General features: G+C 33.7%; 3 protein-coding genes across 3 annotated transcripts in view; 1 reads left to right on the top strand and 2 right to left on the bottom strand.

Moving 5' to 3' along the window:
- LOC123265052 overlaps positions 1-26,967 on the bottom strand; it is a 193,858-nt gene that overhangs the window by 22,395 nt on the left and 144,496 nt on the right. The window lies entirely within an intron of this gene.
- Positions 3,295-5,142, bottom strand: LOC123265046. The gene is made up of 2 exons (XM_044728629.1): positions 3,753-5,142; positions 3,295-3,390 (listed from the first exon to the last, which is right to left on the bottom strand). The coding sequence occupies exons 1-2, from the start codon at positions 4,634-4,636 to the stop codon at positions 3,387-3,389; spliced, it is 888 nt and encodes a 295-aa protein (XP_044584564.1). The 5' UTR covers positions 4,637-5,142; the 3' UTR covers positions 3,295-3,386.
- LOC123265050 lies at positions 5,985-7,208 on the top strand. Its single transcript, XM_044728632.1, has 2 exons — positions 5,985-6,806; positions 7,060-7,208. The coding sequence occupies exons 1-2, from the start codon at positions 6,190-6,192 to the stop codon at positions 7,061-7,063; spliced, it is 621 nt and encodes a 206-aa protein (XP_044584567.1). The 5' UTR covers positions 5,985-6,189; the 3' UTR covers positions 7,064-7,208.

Raw genomic sequence — 26,967 nt, 5'->3', positions numbered from 1 at the left:
CTCCATAAGGATCGATTGTACCATGATTAGAAAAAAGTATTGAAAAGAATTAGTTTTTTAGTCAATCCAATACTTTTCAATATTTTTTTCTTTGTCTCAATACTTTTTCTTATTCAGGGTAAATGCAAAAATATGTAAATATTAAAATCTTTTTTTCAGGACTTGCCAGGCTTCCAAAAATTTTACTGCTTAATTATGATATTATAAAGTAACGATATGCGAAATTTTATTAAATTGTGAACGTCAATTCGAAAACTGGTAGTACTACCTTAAATTGATGCTTACACAGTAAAAAATTTTGCATCATTGCGTCAAAAAATTTTGTGTCAAAAATTTTTATGTTAAATATTTAACACTTTTTTGTGTTAATTTAAAATTTTTCTGTGTTAATTTAACACAATGTTAAATTAACACAAAAAGTGTTAGATATTTAACATAAAAATTTTTAACACAAAATTTTTTGACGCAATGACGCAAAATTTTTTACTGTGTATAAAGATTTTCCTTTTATTGATTTCTTTATTTATAGATGTCGAAATTTTGATTTTTTATTTTACCGTAAAGATTTCAACCGGTACGAATCAACGAGGCGCACTATATATGTGAATAAAAAACTTAAAATATTTACGAACTCAATTTATATTTATTAATACTTAAGCACTCTCGTTATGAGATTATCTCTCACCCAACAATATCTAACTTCTGAAGCGGTGTTGTAATGCAAGTGAAATGCTAAAATTCTCAAGAGTTCTGAATAGTGAGGGTCTGAGTAGGTTTAAATCGTCGGTGAGTGCTCGCTCACTTTTCTAAAAAATGAAAATAACTGTTTCTTTTGAATTATCTTTAAATACATGCATAAAATTGAAAAATGTGTGACGTCACATCAAGAGAGAGGGGGTTCGGAAAATGTGACAACCTGTGACAAGGAAGGGCGGAGGGTTTAAAAAGTCCTGAAATTCGTGTGACGTAATTTATGGATGGGCCCTTGGTTAATTTGACAAAAACGAAAGCAATGATTATTGGAACAAATAGTAAACTAAAACAAATTGATTGGGTCTCTCTTTTATTAATTAGTATTGATAATGTTGAACTACTCTATATTAATTATACGAAATATCTTGTATTGATTATAAGTAATGATCTCTCCTGAAAAAAATCATATTTCACATACGATCAAGAAGATTAACGCTACATTGTATTGTTTAAAGACTCGGAAAAATATTTTCACTCCTGAAATAAGGAAATTATTAGTAGCAGCTACAGTTTGGCCATTAATTGATCATTGTTCTATAGTACTTATAGCTTCTAATGCAGAAAATGATTTAAAATTACGTTCTTTAAATAATGCAATAAGATTCATCTTTAATCTTCACCGAGATGAACATACAGTCAACGCTCTCTGTATTGGACCTCTCTGTATTTGACCGCTCTCTGTATTTGACCACATTCTTCCTCTGTATTTGACGATTTTACACAGCTCTTATGGACAAGGACGAGTCAAATACAGAGAATGGTCCTGTACGGGCGAGTCAAATACAGAGAGCGTTGACTGTATTACACCGTATAGGCAAGAATTAAAATGGTTATCAGTTAAATCTAGAAGTCTTTATTTCCTAGCCACTTATTTCTATACATTGTGATCTATTGGTAAGCCTAGTTACTTAAGAGAATTATTTAGTTAAGATGATTTAAGGTGGTCTGAGAGATTAGCGATCAAAAACAATAATGTTAATTTTTTAATTCCAAAATTCTCAATAGCATATCTGAAACATTCATTCGTGATATCAGCAATACGTCTCTGGCAAAAACTACCAGTAGATGTATTTGACGCGAGTTCCCTAGAGATATTTAAAAAGAATATGTTTGAGTACTTATCATCTAATGATTTTTAACATAATTGTTAATTTGACGTCTTTACTGAATAAATGCAATACATGTATTTTAACTTAATCTATGCAATCTTAAATCTTAATTTATAAGTTTACGATATGGCTTAACTTTAAATCATTCTAACTCAAGGGTTTTAAAAACGTATTTTTATTATAATTGGCCTTGTTTAAATCTTAATGTTTACATCTTATTAACTAAATTTTATTATCTAAATCATACTAATAAATCTAAGTCTGATAATACCGAATAGAATTCAAAAATCTCAAAATTCAAAAATTCATAACCATAAACCAAAATTTATATCCAAATATTATAATTTATTATTCGACTAAATATATTCTTGTACCCTCTTAATTATATTTTGTATCTTTATATAATTTTAAGTAATTATTGTAATAATTTGATGTATACTTATATTCATACACATTTCAAATGTAATTTAAATACCTTGCCATTCAGCCTGTGTCTTGGCATTTACTATAAATAAATAAATAAATAACTTACAACGGAAATTCTGAAAAATGTGGCGTTGAGTTACCCTAAATAAAAAAAAAGTATTGAGACAAAGAAAAAAGTATTGAAAAGTATTGGATTGACAAAAAAATCAATACTTTTTTTCAATCAGGGTATGCAACAAAGAATTTGAATTAGTTGAAGGTGTAACATAATATGAAATCCTTTGTGCACAGTACTTGAAAGGTAAGCTGGATGGAAATTTTTATAGTAGATGAGATGTAATGTATATACCGTGATGAAAAACAAATTAAAGCGCAGTATTCAACAATAGTTTTATTGTCTATCTATTATTATTATCAACTTTTCTTTTTTTTTTTTTTACAGAGACTAATCATAATAGTGCTCAGAGAAGAAGAATACGGGAAATAATGAAGGTTATCCAAGGAAATAATGATGAAAATTCATCACACGAAAATTCGCCAAAACTTGATGTGAGTAACATTGCAAAATGACCTACAGGAATCTGATCCTACATTACTTGAAACACTCATCTAATTTATGTAATAATAATTTCAACACTATTTCTTTTCGCCTCATTCAATTAAATTTTATTTACAGGTTAAGCCAAAAAAATCAAGAAAGTTTCTATATATAGGATGGAAGCAAAAAAGTGATTCATCTAAAAGGGATCATCAACAAGTGAAATAACTTTTTGGTGGTGTGAAAAAAGTTGAACTTGATAAAAATTCGGATTATTTGTACGAACAAATCCTGCAACTCTCATTAGCAGCTATGCGAAGTTCGATTAAGGGGTTAGGGGTAGTCAGAGGCACGAAAAAATGAGAATTTTCAGTATTTTTTTTTTGCTATTAAATCATGTTATTTTACAAAAGTAGTAATATGGCATTATTATACAATGTTTTGACTTGAAGTCACGAAAATTTCAAAAAAAAAAATTAAATTTCCAAAGTTATAGCTGTTTGTGTTGACCCAGTTTCAAAAAAAGGTCCTTGCGGTGACAATCATAAGTCCTTGGAGATTCATCTAAAATCAATCGGATGAAAAAAATTAGTTTTATAAATAGATAATCCTGGGCCTGATCGAAGGATTTTTTTTTTTCAAAAATTAACATAATGGCGGCCTCAGGAAATTATTGTCTAGATTTTTGGAAAAAAATTAACAGTTAATTGGTCTTAAAAAATCGAAATTTTTGAAAAAAAAAAAAATCCTTCGATCAGGCCCGAGTTTATTATGTATTCTGAAAGCTGTATAAATTTTATTAAAATCTACTGTGCGGTTTTCGAGTTACAGTTGTCACCAGTTCAAAAAACATAGTTTTGAGAAAAACGCGTTTAAAGTTTCACACTAGATTCACGTACAGAAATACAAATTATTAAATTACTTACATCGAGTCATCTATTCCTGGGCCATATAATAGTTCTTCAGCCATTGTGGAAGTTTCCAAAACATCAATTTGCTGTTGCCTACGAAGCATTCTGCCTTCCCGAGTGTTGTCGTTGGCGCGCTGATCTGCCACTTTCACACGTGCAGCATCCAATTTTTCAGCATACCGATGGGAATTAGACCCACAATTAAGTCCTAGGGTATCCATCATCATTAATAATGAATTCGTACCTTCATTAAATATACAAGTAGCTATGTATGCAGCAATTTGTACGATAGTAGAACTAGTATTCACGGTTTTTGGGCATATTTTCCACACTAGTTGGTTGAAGCTCTCATTATTATTCTGATTGAATCCACCTACACATCTTGAAAGTAAATTATCATTACTGAGATCGTCGTAAATCGGTTTAATAGCTTCTAAAACATCAGGAGGTAAAGGAGAATAATCTTGAGTATAAGTATCAAGCTCTCCACTTGCTTCAGCACGCTGGTAAGAGCACCAAGAATCTTCGCCTTTGGGACACATATCATGATTCGGATTTTCATCAGTCGAACCGTAGTGGTAAAAAGTTGCCATAATAGCAGATTTCATATCTTCAATAGAATCGCAATGACGACGTATTGATAAACCATAGTACACAGTTAATTTGTCTATTACTTTTCCTGTAAGCCTACCTCTACCACCAAGATCTTTTTGTTTAGTTTTCAGAGTACGCAGTCGAGTCTCCATCCGCTTCTGGACATGGCCTATACATTCCTTTTTATTTATGGTTGTATTTTTGTAAGGATCTGCTTTCATAATTCCAGAATAGGTTTTCGAGTCACCATCGCCAATGTAGTTTGTATATTTAACTCCATGTTTTGTTTCAGACTGTTGAAACATTTCAATCTCGCATCCACCTCCATTTTCCCCGAAGACCCCTTGTGATTAGCACTACACTCATTTTCATGCGATTCATATCATTCCTCGAACTCAACCGTATTTCTTTTCTTTTTCCAATACTCACATAGCTTACAATAAGCACTTTTAATGTTTATATCAAGAATCTTTCCAGTATAATAGTCAATTATAGAAGAAACTCCAAATGACGATGTAAATCCCCGTTTTTGCCAGGTTCCATCTCCCGATACAGTCAAATCGTTCTTATTCTCATTTTCACTTGTCGCTTCTTTTTCTTGATTCACAGCTTTTTTCATCAAGGTTTCTGCAATGGTTTTACCACAATCTAAAATGTGCTTCAATAATATTGTATGCGTAGCTTCATCTAAAAAAGACGGCATGTCCATCAGGCCACAAAACTTGCACGAACCTTCGTATCCTATTCCTAGTATTCTGATCACAAAAATAAAGCGTCTATTTATTTCATAAGAATGCCCAATGAAAGAGCAGGAAAGAATATATTCACTGTCACAGTTATTATATGAAACTACAATTTTAAATCCCAGCCCATGTGTACTAGCTGTTAGAAATTCAATGTTTCCATCACATTTCTTACATTTCACATGAGCAGAAATGGCAGTGAATAACGTAATAAAATTAATTATTCGAAATTCAAAGGTGCAACTTTCGGGTTCATCGTTTTCAGTATTTTGTTTCAGTTTTTTAGACGATGTACTCCGAACACTTTCATCACGTTCCGCCGTTTTTGGGTTAAGGGGTTACATGGGTTTCGTGGGTTCAAAAAATCGATTTTTTTTTGGCTCATTGATTTCTACAACATCTCAAGAATATTGTCCTAAATTTTCAAGTCGATCCGAATAATAGTTTTGGAGATACAACCTTAGGAAGGTGTGCGCTCCAAGTCAGGTATAGAAGGGTCAGCGCGCCTCAGGTATAGTGAGCAGCTGCTCGTCTATTGTTTGTCTGTCATTGTTGTATATTACTTTCACTTCCTAAGGAAAACTAGTTTGAAATATTTTATTTGGTGATTACTTCTTGAAGCACGAGGTTCATTTGAGGTTATCTCAAGTTTTTATCATATAATTTATTAAAAACGTGGTATTATTTGTGGTTATCTAGTGTCATTTATGAAGTTGATAAACAATGCATAAAATTTCAAGAAAACAGTTAACCGTTGGAGCTCGTAGAAAAGATAGACCGAGAAAAAGGAGACAGTCCTTTAATCCTAAAGATCCGGAAACTGATGATAGTTCCTTCACGAGCACCTCAGCAAAAAAATTAAAAGGTGATGATAAAGAGCACGTGCCAGAAGAGGATACACTCAATATTCAATCATAGATTTTGCCTTGGTTTTCTCAACTCTCTCATCGTTTGTGCGGTGTTCTAACATTATTGACGATGAAGATAAAGATCAATTGTGTAATGGTAAAGTACAATTTAAGCAATGTTCGAAATTTGGTCTGGGATATAAAATCGTAGTAGAATGTGAACGATGTGATCCAAAATATATTTTATCTTGTCAAAAAATCGGAAGAATGTATGAACTAAATCGCCGGTTCATTTTTGTTATGAGAATATTGGGCTTAGGGCTCGCCGGATGCAAGAAATTCTGCGGTTTGATGGACATAAGCAGTTCATTTTTAAACCAGTCTACATACGATTTTTATATTGATAAAATACATGAGTGTATTGAGACAGTTACTCAGACTCTATTCTCATCTGCTGCTGAAGAAGAAAAACAATTTACAAATATTGAAAACGATTTACAAGATACGACAGATGTGAGTGTTTCCGGTGACGGTACCAACGGTAACAACGAGAGCTTCAACCAGTTGATCTGGAAAATTACTCCAAAAATACTTCCTGCTGGTTCAAAGATTGTTAATATTGCGGCATTAGTCGCTGCTTGTATCTTCAATGAAGGAACATCAGCTTTATTATTGATTATGCACGGTATGGATTTAAAATTAGGCCGAAACTCCCACGAATATGCCCGAATTTCGGATGAAAACCGTGTATGCGCAGCCGAAAAAAAATCTGCGAGCGAGACTCGCGAAGCCAGAATCCGTCATCGACAGGAGCAAAAGGATGCCCTGGACATTGCAACTGCTGCAGGATCTTTACTTTATGGCCCAGGAATCGACGATTCACTGTAAGTTACAAAAAGCATTTTTTTTTCCACTTTTATTGTTACTCAAAACTTTAAACGCGTTTTTCTCGGAACCGTGTTTTCAATGTCGGTTGTCAAATGTTCTCGAAAACTACTCAACCGATCTTGATGAAATTTTCATTTTTTTGGAAAAATGTCTGCCAAAATTCCAATTTTTACTTTTTTTTTCTTTCCTTCGTTCAAGCACGAGTTTATGGTCTTAACTAAAAAACTTATTTTTGTTTTTTCATTTTAGATGATTTTGTCAGGAGTTATGCTGACAACGCAGACGCACCTTTTTTCCGAGGGGTCACCGGAAATGACGTCACAATGGAGGAGTTTTAATTTTTTTTTTTTTGAAAATTTTAGAAATTATTCTTTAAATATGTATCTATAAGACAGAAAAAAATTTGAATTAAATAAATAATTTTTGACATAGAAAAAAAAATATTGAAAATAGGCCTTTTTTACCCGACGAAACCCATGTAACCCCTTAACATAAAAACTGTTTTTTTTTTTAAGTTAATTTTTAATTGCTTGTCTTTTAGCCAGCTTTATAATATTACTAAACCATAATTTAGTTTATCTTTAATTTCACTCATCACTTTACTTGAAAAATATAGTGTCGTGTCGTCAGCAAAAAGCTTACAAGTTATACCAATCTTTTTAAATATACTAATGATTTCATTAACATATATTATGAATAACAATGGCCCAAGTTTAGAACCCTGTGGTACTCCCTCATTTACATTAATTTCTTCAGATAGTGTGTTCCCATACTTTACTCTTTGTTTCCGTTCCTCTAGGTATGATATAAACCAGTCTAATACAATTTCTCTCAATCCAATCTTTCTTAACAAATCAATCATTACCTTTCTGTCTATCGTTTCAAATGCCCTCGTAAAGTCAATAAATAATATTCCAATCAACATACCATCATCTAGATGTTTTCTCCATATAGAAAGTGAATCCTGCAATGCTGATTCACATGAGAAATATTTACGGAAACCAGATTGGCCCAAATCTAATATATTATTTTCTTCAATATTTTTTTCAAGTTGGGTCTTAACAATCTGTTCCAGGATTTGCTCTAAGATTAGAAGAGTATTTATTGGCCTATAATTTTCAGTATTGTTACTATTCTTTATCTTTGGAATTGGAGTTATTATGGAAATTTTCCAGCAGTTTGGAACTACACCTAAATTTAAAGAAAATATTTAACAAATTTAATATGATATTGCGATTTAAATTTCATATTTTCTTAATTATCACAGCATTTAAGTCATTGCTTGCACCTTTATTTACATCTAAATTCTTTATAATTTTCTCCACTTCCAATATCGATAATTCTTCAAATTTATCCCATATTTTGGTATTGTCATAATTATCTACTAGTTCTTTATAATTATTTTCAGTGGATACGTCATTACTTCTAACTTCCTTAATGATATGTTTTATACTATTTACAAAATATTTGTTAAACCCATTTGCTATGTCTAGTCCATTTTCTATGTATCTACCGTTGAAATTAATAGAATCAAAAGTTTCGTTATTTTTTTTTCTTATCTCCAATTAATTGTTTAATTTTAGTCCACATAGCCTTTGGATTTGTCTTATTTTTATCAATATTTGTCTCAAAATAATCTTTTTTAGCTAATCTTAAATTATTAACCACGTCATTTCTCAAACGCTTATAATGTTCTAAGTCTCGAATATTTTTTGAATTTTTTGCTACGTAAAATGCTTCGTCTCTCATTTTAATTTTAGTAATTATTTCATTATTGATCCAGGGTTTTTTTTCCCATTTATTATTTACAACTTTATTTTTAATAGGTGCAAGCTCGTCAATCGTTTTGATTAAATTTACAATTACATTATTTACAAATAAATTATATTCTAATTTGTTTGAGATTAATATCTTTTCATTACTTAAATCTAACATCAGGTCATTTAAATTATTTTTGTCTATCTTCAAATATATCATTGTCGATCGAGTTAAAGTCTCTTTTCGAGATAACTTTACGATCAAGACTATTGCCTAATTTTTCATTTATTGTAAGTACCAAAATGTTATGATCGGTTATTCTCGGAGTTTTTAATACATTACATTTAATTTTACAATTTGTAAAGACTATATCTATGATTGTATCAGATGTTAATGTAGTACGTGTAGGAACATCAATTTTTTGCTTCAAACCTAATAGTTCTAGTTCTCTTGTTAATCTACCTGCATAGTAATTTTCCTTTTTAACATCAATATTAAAGTCTCCTACTACTATAAGTTTACTAGTATCTATCATATCATCTAACAAAGCTACAATGTTTCTGCAAAAACTAATTATAATACCTGAATTTGGTGATCTATAAAGATTACAAAGAGTCACAGATTCTTTGCCTTCTAATTTAATTACATTCAACCATGTACCTTCACTGAAGCTAGCACTGTTTAATAGCACTTTATACTTTAGTTTTTTCTTTACAAATGTGATCACACCACCAGTTCTATTGTTGTCAGTATTAGTTCGTACAAAATTGTAGTTTGGTATTCCAATTTTATGATCCGAAACATCCTCTCCTGTATGAGTTTCTGTTAGACAGATTATATCTGGCCTAACGGAAGCAATCCAACTTATAAAAATGTCTTTGTGCCCAATCCATCCGCAAATATTTAAGAGTATTATTTTGAATCCCTGTTTATAGTTTAGCTATAGATTATACCTCGTCAACTTTTTATCATCCTTACTGAGAATTTTTTGATAACATGCACAATGTACGTCTGTAGCTTCGTGGTCCGTTTTTAAGTCAATCTGGTTTGTTTCTCTAATTATATTTACACAATTTATACATCTTTTATAGGAATTTTTGCAGTCTTCTTCTTTGTGTTGCTCAGAACATTTTCTACACGTAATATTATTCCTGCAGTTCTTAGCAATGTGGTTGAATCCCCAACATTTGTAGCATCTTATAACATTAACGTAATTAAATATTCTGTAGCTGTTCCATCCAATTTTTATCTTCTCATTATTCAGAATCGCTTCATGTATCAATGAATTTGCTTCTATGATGGCAGATCCTTTATGCTGATTTTTTAAATATCTCTTTACAATTTTAATATCTGGTTTCTCTAATATTTGAGATAGACTATTCTGTTTGACTATAGAATCAATGAATACCTTTTCATCCATAGTGATCAGGTCTTCTTCAATGCCAATAATTTTAATTTTTGATGCTTTTCTAGGAATGTTCTTTACTTGAAAAGCATCATTAAATTTATTTTGTATTTCATTCCTTATTAATATTTGATCTTCTTCTTTATCAACATCAATTATTACATTAACATTCGAGCTATCAATCATTTTGTTGACACCTATTCCAAGTTGTGCGACATCTATACTATTTTTCAATAGGTTAATTGTATCCTTTGATTGTTGTTTATTTATGGATTTGACAATAATGCGACCTCCATGATCAACTGTATTTTTCTTTGTTACGGCACTATACGATGTAATGTCGCCCGACTTTATACAATTGCAATTATTTATTTGCATTTTTATTGCTGCAATATCGTCTTTAACGTCCTTTAATTCTTGTGTGATTTGAGATTTTACTATATTACCTAAGCATTTTTGTAAATCTCGAAATTCATCAGTAATGTAATTTCTAATTGTTGTCGTCATATTATTTGTATTATTTGCTGTCATTTCCTCCAACTTGTTCAAAATGGATTCTGTTTTTTTCTCGAGCAGACTATTTATGATTACCTGATCAGTACTATTCTGTTTATTTTCGTCATTAATATTATTATTATTATTAGTTGTTTCATTAATCTCAGTATTTTCATTCTCGGGATTGTTGTCGGTAGTTAATTCCTGTTCCTCATATCCCTCAATCCATTTCCTACTACGTCTATATTTCTTTTCACCGATAATAGTTCTGTTAAACAACTCACAGTTTCCTTTACATATTACTGATTCACCTTTGCTTATTAAAATTCGGTGATCCTTCGTACATGCTGGATGGAAGTCCTTTAAACATGTTTGACAGGTCTCGACTATCCGTTTTATTTCTGATTCACATCGTTTACAAATGTATTTTTTATCTAATAAACCCATGTTTATATTGATTTGAATTTAAATTGAAATTAGCGTCTACTTTCCTATCTGTCCTGCTAGTTAGCGCCAGTTGTTTACTTCACTATATCACTGTATTTACTATAAGTGTTGGTGTTGAGAATCAGCCCTAAGCATCAAAATGATCCTAACCTTGATTATTTATTTGCAACTTTTTAGCTACAATTTTTAAAACAAATGCAGAACAAATTGTAAAACCAATATCACATTTTAATTCACCAATGTTTATTTTATCTTTTAAATGTCACCCATGATTTTTATTTCACTTTATAACACTTTTTTCACATTTAATTGCAGAGTGTCATTTTTGACGTCCGCTTACCACAATAATAATAATAATAATAATAATAATAATAATAATAACAATAATAATCATAATAATAATAATAATGAGGATGAGGACCATTCATCAGGTGGGAGGAGCACGCCGGACCCGATGAACGATGACGACCCTGGCGCTTTAAGGACTTTCTTTAAGTGGACGGAGGAACTACGAGTCGACCTCTTGGTGTGCTACCAACGTAGCGAGCCGGGGGTGAGCGGTTATATGGCCCGGATGCACACTCTTTGGAGTGATATGCATCCGGAGCTAGAGCATTTTACGCCTAAACACCTGCGTAATTATGCCGCTTATCTTCGGCGTAATAGAAGATCGCTTGTGCCGGATAGAAGGCAGTCTAATAGACTTTCCTTTCCGGCGCAATTACACCAAGAGCGACGCCGTTCCTCCTTGGATGACAACAATCCCTTTATAGGACGGCAAGTAAGTATATCTAAAAAGATAACTTACTCCCAACAACAGCTAGAAGCGGTAAATGAAGATCTCCGTGCAAACATCCTGGAGGATTCCACCCTGCTCACTGTGAGCCAGGTTGTGTATGATGCAGCAGTTTCGGCTTTTCCGAGAGAGAGACATTGTCTCTCGATCGAGGCAAGGTTGAGACAGCGCATCTCACAACTTGGACTCAAAATTGACAGATCCCGGAAACAGGTCTCCCGCATTCAGTGTGTGATTGAGTTTGAAACAACTCAAAGAGCATACACGCCCCGAATTCGGCGCATTGCTGCTGAACTTCGGTGGCGTCATCACACACTGAATAAGAGTACTCTTCTTGTCATCAAGGAAGAGTCTCTCAATAAATTGCGGGCTCTAGTGACTGCCAAAAGTCACTAGAGAAACGGCTGAAGCGGTTGGTCGACAACTCGTTGTTTCGATCCAGCCCTTCACGCTTTCTGACACCAAAGACCGATGTTACCGGGAATTATCCAACACCTGAGCGGGTGGAAGCTTTTGGACTGAGTTGTATGGAGATCAACCAAACGTGAACGCCAATACTCCAGCTCTGCACGACTTTAAAGCATTCTGTCGGGAACACCGTAGACAGAATGCTGATGAAGAGAGCCCTGCAGTCAGTGTGAATGAAGTTCGTTCAGCTCTAAATGGCAGCAAAATTGGGCTGCCCCGGGACCAGATGGCATAAATGTCTTTTGGTGGAAGAAGTTTACTTCTACCCACCTCCATCTGGCCCGTATATTTACATCGTACATTAGAGCTGACGAACCGATTCCAGACTGGCTCGTGGAAGGGCGAACCGTACTGATACCAAAAAAAGGTGACTTGTCTGACCCAAAGAATTACAGGCCTATCACCTGCTTGAATGCGGTTTATAAAATTTTTACAAAAATTTTAAACAACCGTATTTTGCAGGAGATAGAACCTGTATGGCAACAGATATATGAACAGCGTGGCAGCAAAAGAGGCCTGTCAGGTTGCAAAGAGAACTTGATAGTTGATCGATGTGTCACACAAGATGCGATCTACTATCAACGCAACCTGTCAATGGCCTGGATCGACTATCGCAAGGCATTTGACTCAACTTCTCATGAGTTTATTTTATATTTCCTCAAATGCCTGGGGGTCAATCCTGAAATAGTGGAATGCATTCGGCGTACAATGCAGCTCTGGCGAACGCGTTTTCACATTGGAAGTGGAAACGCATTGCACATAACCGGAGTTGTAGAGTACAAACGAGGGGTCTTCCAAGGTGATTCCTTAAGCCCTCTGCTGTTTTGCATCTCACTGCTGCCTATATCTGTTGCTCTCCGTAAAACTCGTGGGTACTCCGTGGGGCCTCCGGGTGATCGAAAATACTCGATTACCCATCTGCTTTATATGGATGACCTGAAGCTTTATAGTGCTGATGAAGATCATCTACAGGCGGCTCTTAACATCGTAGCAGAGTACACGCGGGATGTCGGAATGTCTTTTGGGTTGGACAAGTGTGCGGTCGTACATCTGGCGAGGGGTAAGTGCTCTGTTACGGGTGATGATGTCGAGTTGGTAGATGGGAGCGTTTTAAGACAATTAGACGCCGGAGAGTTGTATAGATATCTAGGAATGGAAGAGCACCGCATGCATGCGGTCTCCGAAGTTCAAGCAACTCTCCGTAGCGAGTATGTTAGGAGACTCCGGAAAATTTGGTCCTCCGAACTTTCCGGTAAAAATAAAGTCTCCGCTTCTAATATGCTCGCTGTCCCAGTCTTACTATACTCTTTCGGTGTCTTAAAATGGGCCCGAAAGGATCTGCGAGATCTCGACATCAAAACCCGTAAGACTATCAACATGAACCGGAGCATGCACCCCAATTCATCAGTCGCCAGATTATACCTCTCCCGGTCCATCGGTGGGAGAGGTCTGCAGAGTTTGGAGCGGCTGCATAATCGTTTGGTCCTGGGTTTAACACACGAAGTTGTCAATTTCACTGCAGACGAGGATGACTTTCTTATGCAAATTGTTCATAAACATGAGAATGCGCATAAGGGGTCGTTCTTGTATAAGGCAGCTATATATGCAGCAAGAACCCTTGGTCTTGGAGAGATAAACGCTCTTATGGAACTCCGAAAGGAGGAATTCAAGAGCGTCATCAGGAACGCCGAGGAAAAACTACTCCTAGGCGAACTGATGGACAAGTCCATGCACAGCGTGTTCTTCAAACACGTGCGTGATCATGGCTTGTCCACCCAGCTGACGTTTTCCTTCTTAAAGTCAGCTGGCCTAATGTCCGAGACTGAAGGGTTCATATTTGCTTGCCAAGATGGTGTCATTAACACTCTAGAGTACCGTAGCAAGGTGCTCCAGGTGCAGCTTCTGGACACGTCATGTAGGATGTGTAAACTACATCCGGAGACGCTTATGCACCTTTTGTCAGCATGTCCTGTGCTGGCGAGAGGTGCATACATCCAGCGTCACAATGCTGCCCTGAGAGTACTGTACTACTATCTTCGTCATTACTACGGTATTGATATGACATCAGTGCTGCCTTATCTGCCAGGAGATATTCCCCAGGTTGTTGAGAATGACAGTTGCAAAATTTATTGGAACATGCCGTTTGCAACAACTCGGCGGATAGATCACAACAAACCTGATATTGTGCTCTTCGACAAGGCTACTCGTGACATTTATGTCATTGAGTTCTCGGTCCCGGCTGAATACAACATCTCAGCCAAAGAAGAGCACAAAAGACAGATATATCAGGATCTCCTGTTTGAAATTGGCAAACTTTACCCAGGTTACCGTGTCAAGCTCGTCGTCCTGATTGTTGGCGTCCTCGGAGGGATGAAACAGTCTTTTGTATCCTCACTTGCCAGAGTTCCAGCTTGCTCATCAAAAGCTGAATTCTTGGCGGTCAGGATGCAGAAGGCTGTCATACTAGGTTCCCTCCGTCTACTTAGGAAAATGACTTTGGCCTGCTGTGATCACTAACCGCCTTGTTGTGCGGAGTGGTCCAGCAGTAATGGATGGAGCTCAGGCTGGGCCCTCGGAGAATCGGACTCCGGGGACAACCCCCCTGAGCATTTAATAACATAATAATAATAATAATAATAATAATAATAATAATAATAATAATAATAATAATAGAGAAATTAATTTATTAACCTCTTAAAAATTATTCGTGATAAATTATAATATTATAAAAAAAATTTTAAGCTATTAAAAAATAGTAGTAAAGCAGCATATTTTTGGTATTTTGCCGGTAATAGAAAGTAGGGATCTTCTTTTCCGGTTTTTTTACTGCAATAGTGCCGCAGATATACAGTAAATATGCGGTGCATTTACGGTTTAAATGCTGTTAATATACCGTAATTTTTCTATTGTTTTGCCATAAATATTTTGAATTTATTTCGTAATTTTTTCGTAATAATTCAACAAAAAACTGGCTAAAATAACTGAAGTATTACGGTAAAAATACAGCATTCATCTTGTATAAATACCGAATCTTTACGGCATTTTCAAAACCGTGAGAGTTATCTTGATGGATAGTACTAAATTATTTTTACTTCCAGATGAAGTTGACTAAACTAAAGAACTATGATCTACAGAATGTTTTTTGGGAACTTCTTTACCAGTCTTGCTTTTAACAGTTACTTCCAGCACTGTAATGTGTTACTGAAGACGTAATTGTGAATGATTTGTCTTTATTTTAGAAGAGGATTCCCAAAAATTACATTTTTTACCAATTGCGTTAATAAATTGATGAATGATGTCCTCTTCGTTGTTAGCTAATTCAATCATTGAATTATCGAAAGTACTTGATTGCATTAAGGGGTTAGGGGTAGTCAGAATTTTAAAAATATTCTCTGAAAATTTCAAGTCGATCCGATAGTTAGTTTTTGAGTTATTCGACAAATAACAAAGAGAGCTCGGGTACTTCAAAGCGCTCGGGAGCAGATAGCTAGCCGCAGCTTCAAGAAACCCCCTTTTAGGGTTCTATTGTCATCCATGAACTAAGACTTTGGTGTATGTAGTAGTACCTAAATTTATAAATACCTAAATATATATAATTACAATTTCTAGGTAGTATAAGTGCTACAAATTATTTTTTATTCGCCACGTCACTAGTATTCCTGTGGCAGTTGCGGAGAGCAGTCGATAGTTGTGCGTTACTAAAATATATTATTTTTGAAGTTATTTATTATGGGACGTGATACGAAAAAAGTTTCGAGAGAAGTTCGGAAATCTGAAAATATCCGTAAGTTGTATTCAAAGAAACGAAAAAAAAAAGAGCGTGTGTACAGAGTACACATGTTAGAAGTGAAACTTCTTTGGCAAACTCAATTTAAAATTTATTAATTAATAGTTAATAGATTTCAAAGACAGGAACATAAAGGATTTATGCATATATAGTATTGAAAGGATTAAATGAGAAAAATTTACACTAGTTATATCACATATTCTTTCAATTTATTTCTTCAATATGTACAACATTATCTGATGGTATTTGTAATGGTATGGTTGTCACTAAAGCCTTATGGTAACTAAAATGTGAAACATAAGTTCTTGTATCAATATTTTCTAAATAACATGTAAAAATGGCATCTATTGTGGTTCCGTATTTAGTTGTCGACATGTTAGGATTATTATTTAATTGCAGACTAAATTTTTCATATAAAAAGTTAATTAATGGTGTCGAATCGTCAGATGCAAAGTTTACGTTAAAATCACCACTTAAAAGAAAAGGTATTTTATGATAATCTGTATTAGTAAGAGCAGCACCTCCATGGCTATATGCAAGTAATTGTTGATGAAGAAAAGAAATAATATTGTTAAGCTTTTGATTGACAGATATATACACTGCAGCGAAGATAATTTTTTTTCCATCAAGAGATTGACATTCAGCAATACAAATATCACCAGTTACTGTTGCTCCCAATTGCTGTGATGATGATTGCATTGCTGTCATATGAATATTTGGCGTGACAATATTACACGTATTATTATTTTTGTTAGAGTCAATTCCTACTCCTCCTGCTCGAACATTTGGTCGTTTAAATTTTACTATACAGTTGAAATTAGGTATACTTATATCTTCAGAGTCATTTAATCAAGTTTCAGATAGAAGTACGATGTTTGAAGCCTGTATAACAGAATTTATTAGATCCTGAGAATGACTTCGAAGACTTTGACAGTTAAGAGTGTATAAAGTTAATCCATTATTTTGGCGTATGAAATTGAGAATTTGCTTATCTATTGTTTCCAAACAGTTCATTGAAAGTCTTCGGAATTCATCTTGTAAACGAATCATTGTCGTTGATGGTCTTCTTCCATGATAAAAAGTCAAATCATTACCACTTGTAGTAATGAATAATCCTTCGATATTAGTAACTCGTGATAAAGCAACGTATACTAATGATTGAGAATGTTTCTTATCGTATTCGTAGACAATTTCAGAGTATGTGCTTCCTTGAGACTTGTGTATTGTCGTCGCACAAGCACAAACTAATGGCAGATGTAACCTTTTAACATTAAATGTTTTATTATTATTTAGTGGTATTGTCGACGATCTTCTTCCGATTGGTACAGCTGTTTTACTAATATTATTAGCCGCAACATGACCAGCAACTTTTTTTCTAATTTTTTCACCAGTTTTCGGCGAATCGGGAAACTTAAGCCATGCAAAAGTTATCTCTCCTGAATCATCTCGTTCAATGCATGCTAATTTTCCGACAGCGCCATTAGCTAAACCATCTGAGACATCAATATTTGTTGTTATCATATAAAAAAATACCTTGTACAAATACTGTTTCATATGGTTAACCTCCAGTGTCAATAATTGACATTTTGTGCAATTTCTGTCGTACAAAAGCTTGTTGTTCTGTTGATGTGCATCCAGTATAAATGTCTCGAGCTATAGAAATATGTTTTTCTGAAGATTCATCTAAAATTTTTTTATTGTAAGTTTCGACAGCGTGGTTTGTGTTGTATAAACGTATTCCACGGGGACATTGTGTGTTGGCTTCGTCGACAGTAAAGAATCGCGATTGTATTAGTTCCAATTCATTACTTTCTAGTTGTTCACCGTTACCAATTTTGGTTAAAATTGATGAAAATAGTTGATTAGCTTGTCTCATTACTTCCACTAAAGCGTAAAATTTAAGACTTCTCCACAGAATTGGACTAACAATTGTTCGTTTTTGCTGTTTATAAATTGGCGTTGCTCTGACTGGCGGTAATTGACGCAAATCACCAATTAAAATCATGTCCAATCCTCCAAAATTAGTGTCGAAGTTTCCCGTAATTTGTTTCAAGCGTGAATCAATGTGTTCAAGTAATTCAGCACTAATCATGCTTATTTCATCAATAATTATAACTTTTACAAATTTAAAGAGTGCTCGATACTGATGAGCTACTTCAATGCTTAAGGGAAGTAACTTTGAAAGAGTAATCTTGAATGCTGTATGCACCGTGGTACCATCAATTGCTACAACGGCTTTACCAGTCGAAGCACATGCAATGTATGCATTGCACAAACCATCAGTATTTGTAAAACGATTATAAATATCCATGATAAGCCGGACAACAAATGTTTTGCCACAACCAGCTGAGCCAGTCAAGAAAATTTGAAGAGGACTTTTATTTGGAGATAATAGATGTGATATTACATGTTGTAACAGTTCAATTTGTTTGCTGTTTGACATTCTCATCAATTTACAAAAGTCTGCATTTGACATCAAATTTTCTTTTTTCTTGGCAATGGGTCCAAGTTTGTTCAGTACAGCCAAACAAATGTCAGCATTGATATCTGAATTCGCATTTTGAAACAAATGTTGATATGGATCAGGTTCAGCGCATCTGGTCGCTGCATCTTCAACATCATCATTTGCAAGATTAATATCATTACGACACAAATTGCGACAAATTTGAATTGTCTTTTAAATGTCAAGATTTGATTCAAATTCTCGTTGACGATTTAAAATCAAATCCTCGTTTTCATCATATATTTGGATGAATTTCAATTCCGACAGAATTTCTGCATCTTCATTGCGGAAAGGAAAGTGTAAAGACACCATTTCTCTTCTATATTCGTTTAAATCTTGTGCCATACCAAAGTTACGATAGCGAATAATACGTTGTTTATTTCTCTTTAAATAAGTTCCGTTGCTCTGAACAGTATATTTTGCAACAAACTGAGCGAGTGTGACATTTTCCAAGTCTTGATGTCGCTTTTCATATCTGTCGAACCAATTATCACGCCAAATATCAGTTGAATCATCTCCAACACCCATTGCGTCTAATTCTTTTTGAGTTTTTCGGATTCTCTGCCGATCAGTAGGCCACATTGTGGGAATAGTGGTTACAACAGTGGAACATTTGGACATTGGCTCTCGTAAAAGATACCAAGCAGCTTCTTGACTTGTCATCTCTACACTATTTAACATATTGACTCCGATTTTTCGAGTAACTTCAACAATATCAAACTCTGGATGTTCATTCATAATTTCGATAATGAGACGTTGAAGATCGATCACTCCTCTGTTGGTTTTATTGACGTACTCGGCGACGTAAGCGGTACCAGAATACTCTTCCGTAATAAATTGAATATCCATGTTAGACTTCACAATATTGAAAAGAAATGGATTAAATGGATTGTGCCATTTCTCATATGGCTGGCGTTTTAAAAGTACTCTGGGTCTATTGATTCCAGCTCGCAATATATTATGATAGTGGTCATCTGAATGTATATCGTTGTCTTTATAAAATTCATCCATATCGAGATAGTCTTTATTTTCAAGATTTAATCTTATACTCTTGTAATGATTAGAATAATGTTGAAAATCCGGTTCTTCTTTCTGCATAGGTGATAATATAATGGTTCTTTGACAAAACATAAAAGGAGCCTCGAACCTGCACTTCTGTGGTCTATTGGCAACAATTTTTTTAAAACACGTAAATGTGTGCTTGTGGATCTGAAGTTTCATGTTACCTGATGCTTCTTCAGATGAGACTGAAATTAAGTAATCAATTAATGCTATAGCATCAATTTTATTATTATTTAGAGCATCCACCGGAGCGTTATTCAACTATAGTAACATGTGAGCGTGTGGACTTCCGCGATGTTGGAATTCAATCCTCTTGAAATAATCTACAACGTAATATTTCCCAAAAGGACTAAATTTTTTTGATTGCAAAATAGCAACCAAAACGTTCACTAACTTGTTAAAGTGAATTACGCAAGTTACAGCATCCTCATTAATTAAAGTCGTTTTCTCCAGATAATGCAAGTTTTCGGCAGCTTCTAGCGTAATGTCGACTCCACAATGTTTTAATTTGTACAATTTTTGAATTAAGTCCGTCCAGCCGATTTCATTAGCACTAATTGTCAAAAAAATTGTTGGTTTACCAAGTTGCCTAATCATAGCAAAAAGGTCTTTTTTACGATTAGACCAATATCATGTCGAGTTTGGAATTGATCGTAGAAAAGCAAGGTTGGTTTCGATACAGTTATTAATATATTATTCGTCCTCAATTTGTTGTCGAGTGACTGCTGTATTTTTACCAACATGTTTAAACGCAATAGTAAGAGAATCACGAACTCTTAATCGCATAATTTTCATTGCAACATATAAAAGATGATACGGTGTTACAGCTCGACGATCAGATCTTCGTAATTCACTTGAAGCTATTGTGAATGGTGTTGCCTTAACTCCTTCTCTGAAGCTCCGAAATTGACCCAAGTAAATGGATGGGAATGAAAGCTTTTCCGCATGTTCATCGAACAACAAACTCCGTGGAGTATTTTGTTCTTTTGGTGCAATACGTAAGTATTGATCCTCATTTCATAACAGTGTATGTTGTTGAGCAATTAAACTCTCTTCAATGGGTATGTGTTCACTTATATCTTCTAGAGGAACGTTAGTTGGGATTGAGTCGTTTTCGAAAAATGATTGATCCAATGTTATTTCATACATTGTATAAAGTGGAGATTTTAACAAAAATTGTAACCAAGCTTTTATAGTACGCTTGTTAATCATACCGTGTAAATAACTGGATCTATGAATTTTTTTTCGTTTAATATGAACATTAATACAGTAATCGTCATCAACGTTTCTTGGTAGACTTTTCATCATTGTATCAACGCATACTGGAACATTAATAACTTGTCCTAAAATTCCGTACTGACCATTCACATGCCTTAAACGTCGAATCTGCATAAAAGGAAGACGAGGTGAAATGAGTCTTTCAGATAAAATATCCAATGGTGGTGAATGATCGGGGATTTGTGGATATTTAAACCCGTTATACACTGACATCATTGGAATTTTATCTTTATTCAATGATGTAAAGCACGTAGTGCATAAAGCAATCTTCTCTATAGATGTAAGAGGAAGAATTGTATTTAAAATCTGTTGATGTTGATTAGATGCAGATTTGAGATCTCTTTTAAACCACAACCTATCACAGACTGAGCAAATATGTCCGAACGGGTTATTGATGAATTTAGTCTTAAACTCTTCATGAGCTTTTTTATGATGATAAAAAGTAGAATAAGGTACACGCAAATCATTAACCTGGAAGCCTTTCGTAACGTTGTTGATACTTGGCGTCGTTGTAGTATTTGGAATGTTTCTAATAATAAAATCTGCTTCAGATAAAATTGCACCCTCTTGATCCCTAGTACACGGATTATCTGTTGAAAAGTTTTCAGTAGATGGAGCATTTAGTACTGAGTTTTTAAGGACCATCATAGATTTTTTCCGAGCTCGATACTGACGACTACGGTCGGCTGGTGTTCTTGACGTTTTTGGTAAATCCGAAAGAGAGTTTTCTTGATGTATTTCAGCTTGAACATCAATCGACGTAGAGCAGGTTGGCTCTGAAATTGCAGAATTTTCTAGGGCCTTCTTCCGGGCTCTATACTCACGACTACGTTCTGCTGGTGTTTTTGACTTTCTTGGTGGATCCGAAACAGAATTTTCCTGATGTACTTCAACTTGAACATCAATCGACGTAGGGCAAGATGGCTCTGGATTTGCAGGATTTTCTCGGGCCTTCTTCCGAGCTCTATATTCACGAGTACGTTCTGCTGGTATTTTACGTTTTTTTCTAGGTGACATCGGAGTGCAGCTAATAGATTGTTGATCAATGTATGTAGTTAAATTTTCTGAAAATAAAATAAAATTAGAAATTTTCGAATTTACTACATATGCGTTATGTTATATAGTAATTTTATTTAAACACTAAACTAAAATAAACAGAATTTATAATTTTATTTTTTGAAATTTTTAATTACTAAAAAAAAAAATTTAATAACAATAAAAATAGATAATGAACTTAATTAATGACAGGCAACAGTGATAGTATAAATATTATATAGAATGCAATATAGAGAATGTAGGTTATACATGGTACTTTGCGCATATTCATGTGATCAAAATAGAAAGAAAAATGTAATTATTAAAATAATTAATTATTCAATTAAATATTAAAAAAATAAATATATTATTAACATTACATCAGTTAAATAATGTATACCTTACTTGATATACATTTATTTCAAATCTAATAATAAGTATAAATGAAAAAAGAAATAAATAAAGTATTACTTACTGCGAACAACTGCTTGATCAACAAGGATTTCTTATTAACTGTCAACGAACAATAAATATTTACCACTAGTTACTATAAAAATATCTGAATGAATAAAACAGTATAAACAAACACGAGGTTATAAAATACATAATAATAATAATATTTAAGAGCAGTGTACCTACAGTCTAAAATACAACGCATGCGCACATGAAAATGACATTTCTATAGTGTAAAAGTATAGTTTTCCTTTATATCATTATCTTTTTCTCTCCGACTACGTAGATATATGCGTCCTTTAATGTGACGCTCATATTATGATTATTGTGACGCTCATATTATTATTATTGTGACGCGACCTTGAAATTTGACCCTCAACGCGCGCAAAGAAGTTTCACTTCAAAAATATATTTAAGGGGTTACATGGGTTTCGTCGGGTAAAAAAGGCCTATTTTCAATATTTTTTTTTCTATGTAAAAAATTATTTATTTAATTCAAATTTTTTTCTGTCTTATAGATACATATTTAAAGAATAATTTCTAAAATTTTCAAAAAAAAAAAAATTAAAACTCCTCCATTGTGACGTCATTTCCGGTGACCCCTCGGAAAAAAGGTGCGTCTGCGTTGTCAGCATAACTCCTGACAAAATCATCTAAAATGAAAAAACAAAAATAAGTTTTTTAGTTAAGACCATAAACTCGTGCTTGAACGAAGGAAAGAAAAAAAAAGTAAAAATTGGAATTTTGGCAGACATTTTTCCAAAAAAATGAAAATTTCATCAAGATCGGTTGAGTAGTTTTCGAGAACATTTGACAACCGACATTGAAAACACGGTTCCGAGAAAAACGCGTTTAAAGTTTTGAGTAACAATAAAAGTGGAAAAAAATGCTTTTGTAACTTACAGTGAATCGTCGATTCCTGGGCCATAAAGTAAAGATCCTGCAGCAGTTGCAATGTCCAGGGCATCCTTTTGCTCCTGTCGATGACGGATTCTAGCTTCGCGAGTCTCGCTCGCAGATTTTTTTTCGGCTGCGCATACACGGTTTTCATCCGAAATTCGGGCATATTCGTGGGAGTTTCGGCCTAATTTTAAATCCATACCGTGCATAATCAATAATAAAGCTGATGTTCCTTCATTGAAGATACAAGCAGCGACTAATGCCGCAATATTAACAATCTTTGAACCAGCAGGAAGTATTTTTGGAGTAATTTTCCAGATCAACTGGTTGAAGCTCTCGTTGTTACCGTTGGTACCGTCACCGGAAACACTCACATCTGTCGTATCTTGTAAATCGTTTTCAATATTTGTAAATTGTTTTTCTTCTTCAGCAGCAGATGAGAATAGAGTCTGAGTAACTGTCTCAATACACTCATGTATTTTATCAATATAAAAATCGTATGTAGACTGGTTTAAAATGAACTGCTTATGTCCATCAAACCGCAGAATTTCTTGCATCCGGCGAGCCCTAAGCCCAATATTCTCATAACAAAAATGAACCGGCGATTTAGTTCATACATTCTTCCGATTTTTTGACAAGATAAAATATATTTTTGGATCACATCGTTCACATTCTACTACGATTTTATATCCCAGACCAAATTTCGAACATTGCTTAAATTGTACTTTACCATTACACAATTGATCTTTATCTTCATCGTCAATAATGTTAGAACACCGCACAAACGATGAGAGAGTTGAGAAAACCAAGGCAAAATCTATGATTGAATATTGGAGTGTATCCTCTTCTGGCACGTGCTCTTTATCATCACCTTTTAATTTTTGCTGAGGTGCTCGTGAAGGAACTATCATCAGTTTCCGGATCTTTAGGATTAAAGGACTGTCTCCTTTTCTCGGTCTATCTTTTCTACGAGCTCCAACGGTTAACTGTTTTCTTGAAATTTTATGCATTGTTTATCAACTTCATAAATGACACTAGATAACCACAAATAATACCACGTTTTTAATAAATTATATGATAAAAACTTGAGATAACCTCAAATGAACCTCGTGCTTCAAGAAGTAATCACCAAATAAAATATTTCAAACTAGTTTTCCTTAGGAAGTGAAAGTAATATACAACAATGACAGACAAACAATAGACGAGCAGCTGCTCACTATACCTGAGGCGCGCTGACCCTTCTATACCTGACTTGGAGCGCACACCTTCCTAAGGTTGTATCTCCAAAACTATTATTCGGATCGACTTGAAAATTTAGGACAATATTCTTGAGATGTTGTAGAAATCAATGAGCCAAAAAAAAAAAATCGATTTTTTGAACCCACGAAACCCATGTAACCCCTTAATACATGACCAACGTAAGCATTACACTAAAGAACTTAATTTTATAAAAATAAATAATACAATAATTGAAGAAAGAAATAGCACTAAATATCTAGGTGTTATAATTGATAATAATTTAAACTTTAAAAAACATGCTAATGAAATTGCTGGGAAAGTCGCTAGGAAATTAAATGTCATGTATAGATTGGGAAATACAGTGTCTTGTTATACAAAAAATACAATTTATAAAACAGCCATTGCACCTTATTTTGACTACTGTAGCTCATTAATGCTTAATTTTACCCAATATAAGCTTGATGAGTTGCAGAAAGTACAGAATAGGGCAATGAGACTTGTATTAGGTGTAAATAAATATACAAGTATTAGTAGTATGTTAAAAGCATTAGACTGGTTAAATATAAGACAGAGAATAGCATACAATTGTTGTGTATTTATACATAGAATTATAATAAATAAAGCACCGTATTACTTGTACGAATTAATCACTAGAAATGAAAATAGACATAAATATGATACAAGAAATCGCTCCTTATTGCACATTAAACAAACTAGAACGCGCTCGGCAGAGAAATGTATTATGTATAAAGGATTTAAATTGTATAATAAGCTTCCGGAAAATATAAAAATTGAAGATAGACTCCCATACTTTAAAAGACAATTAAAAGAATATGTAAAAAATTTATTTTAATAATATATTTTATATTGCGGTTAGAAAAATTTTTGATTGATTATATATTTTATTTATATTAAAACTATTGTAATGAAGAAAGATAGCAATTTGCTAAATAAAGATTATTATTATATTATATATTATATTATTATTATTATTATTATTATTATTATTATTATTATTTTTTTTTTCTTTACAAACCGGGATTCTACAAGTTGAGCTATCAGAGACACTATCCGCAACTATTTACTCAGTCACCTAATAACACTCACCGAGTAATAAACACAACCGCCGATCTTAGGTAGAAAGCATTATATCTTTAATTATATCAGTATAAACGCGGCAAAATTGCTGTATATCTTTGGTATTTTTACCGTATAAATACGATTTTATTATTGTAAAATTATAGTAATATTATAGTTAACACATAAATTTTTTACGGTAAAAGTTCTAGAGTTTTACGGTAATTTTATCGTATTATTTCTGAACTTTGTAGCAAAAGTACGGTAGAAATGCTGTATAACTGTAGTAAGAAAACTGGCCAAAACAACCACAGAAATACCGTATTATTTCAGAATTATAACGGTAAATTTATGGTAAACGCATTAATACCGAAAATTTACGGTATTTCAAAAACCGCGAGGGAATCATTCCATAATGTCAATTTCATCTGCAAGTAAAAATAATTTCGTACTATCCAGCAAACAGCTCAGATTCATGTATGATTCTGAACAGTAAAGAGAGACCAAACAATCTAATGAAGGCAAGAAAGTCTAGTTCACAAAATGAAGATGGACGTACAGTCGAATCGCGTTATGAGTCCGGCTTTTTTTCTTTGTTTTTTAACAAGACACGCCTTAATAACAGAGAGACATAAGGAGGGCTCTTAACGCGACTCGTCTGTAGTAAGCTGTCGACATCATTTGCTTATAATGAAAAGGACCCCAACTGTCACTTTATCAGCACCTTTCATCGATATAGATGAGCTAGAATTTACCGATAATGTTTTAGGTAAAGGATCTTTTGGTAGCGCGATATTATGAAAATAGAAACGGAATGGATCTGATGTAGCAGTTGAAAAAATATCAGCCATCTCAAAATCACACATACTCAGTTATAGAATTAAATGCGTTAGATAGAATTCGCCATCCTAATATTGTGTCACTTATGGCTGTATGTCAAACTGATGATAATCTTTATATTGTTATGGAGTATTTTCAAAGCTGTAATTTGACAAATTTTATTTTAAATCGAAGTGTTAAAATTGCATATGAAGTTAAGAAGAACAGAAACTATTACATAAGCTTACAAATAAGTAGAGGAATTTCCTATCTTCACGAATTTAATCCTACAATAATTCACAAAGATATCGTCAGATAATATTTTAATTAATAAGCATTTAGCTATTAAAATATGTGATTTAGGTTTAAGTAAAATGTGCGATCTATGGTCCTCCTCACTTCTCAACACTACAGTTGGAAATCATTTTCAGGGTACACCATTGTATATGGCTCCAGAAATTTTGTTAGATAATTGTCCTACAAGCACACATTCAGATACATGGTCTATGGCCTGTTATTTTGTAGAACTTTTTTCTGAGAAAAGTGTTTTGGATGTAAAACCAACTTTTTCAGTACCTAATTTACGTCAATTGGTGAGAGTACAAAAGAAACCAACTTTGAATGAGATACCAATG

This window comes from Cotesia glomerata, linkage group LG5 (genome assembly GCF_020080835.1).
Source record: "Cotesia glomerata isolate CgM1 linkage group LG5, MPM_Cglom_v2.3, whole genome shotgun sequence".
In the NCBI taxonomy this organism is placed as follows: Eukaryota; Metazoa; Arthropoda; class Insecta; order Hymenoptera; family Braconidae; genus Cotesia; species Cotesia glomerata.
This window is presented reverse-complemented; position numbering and strand designations above follow the sequence as displayed.

Excerpts from the sequence above, each read along its gene's own strand:
- LOC123265046 (XM_044728629.1), bottom strand. The coding sequence starts at position 4,636 with ATGTTTCAACAGTCTGAAACAAAACATGGAGTTAAATATACAAACTAC.
- LOC123265050 (XM_044728632.1), top strand. The coding sequence starts at position 6,190 with ATGTATGAACTAAATCGCCGGTTCATTTTTGTTATGAGAATATTGGGC.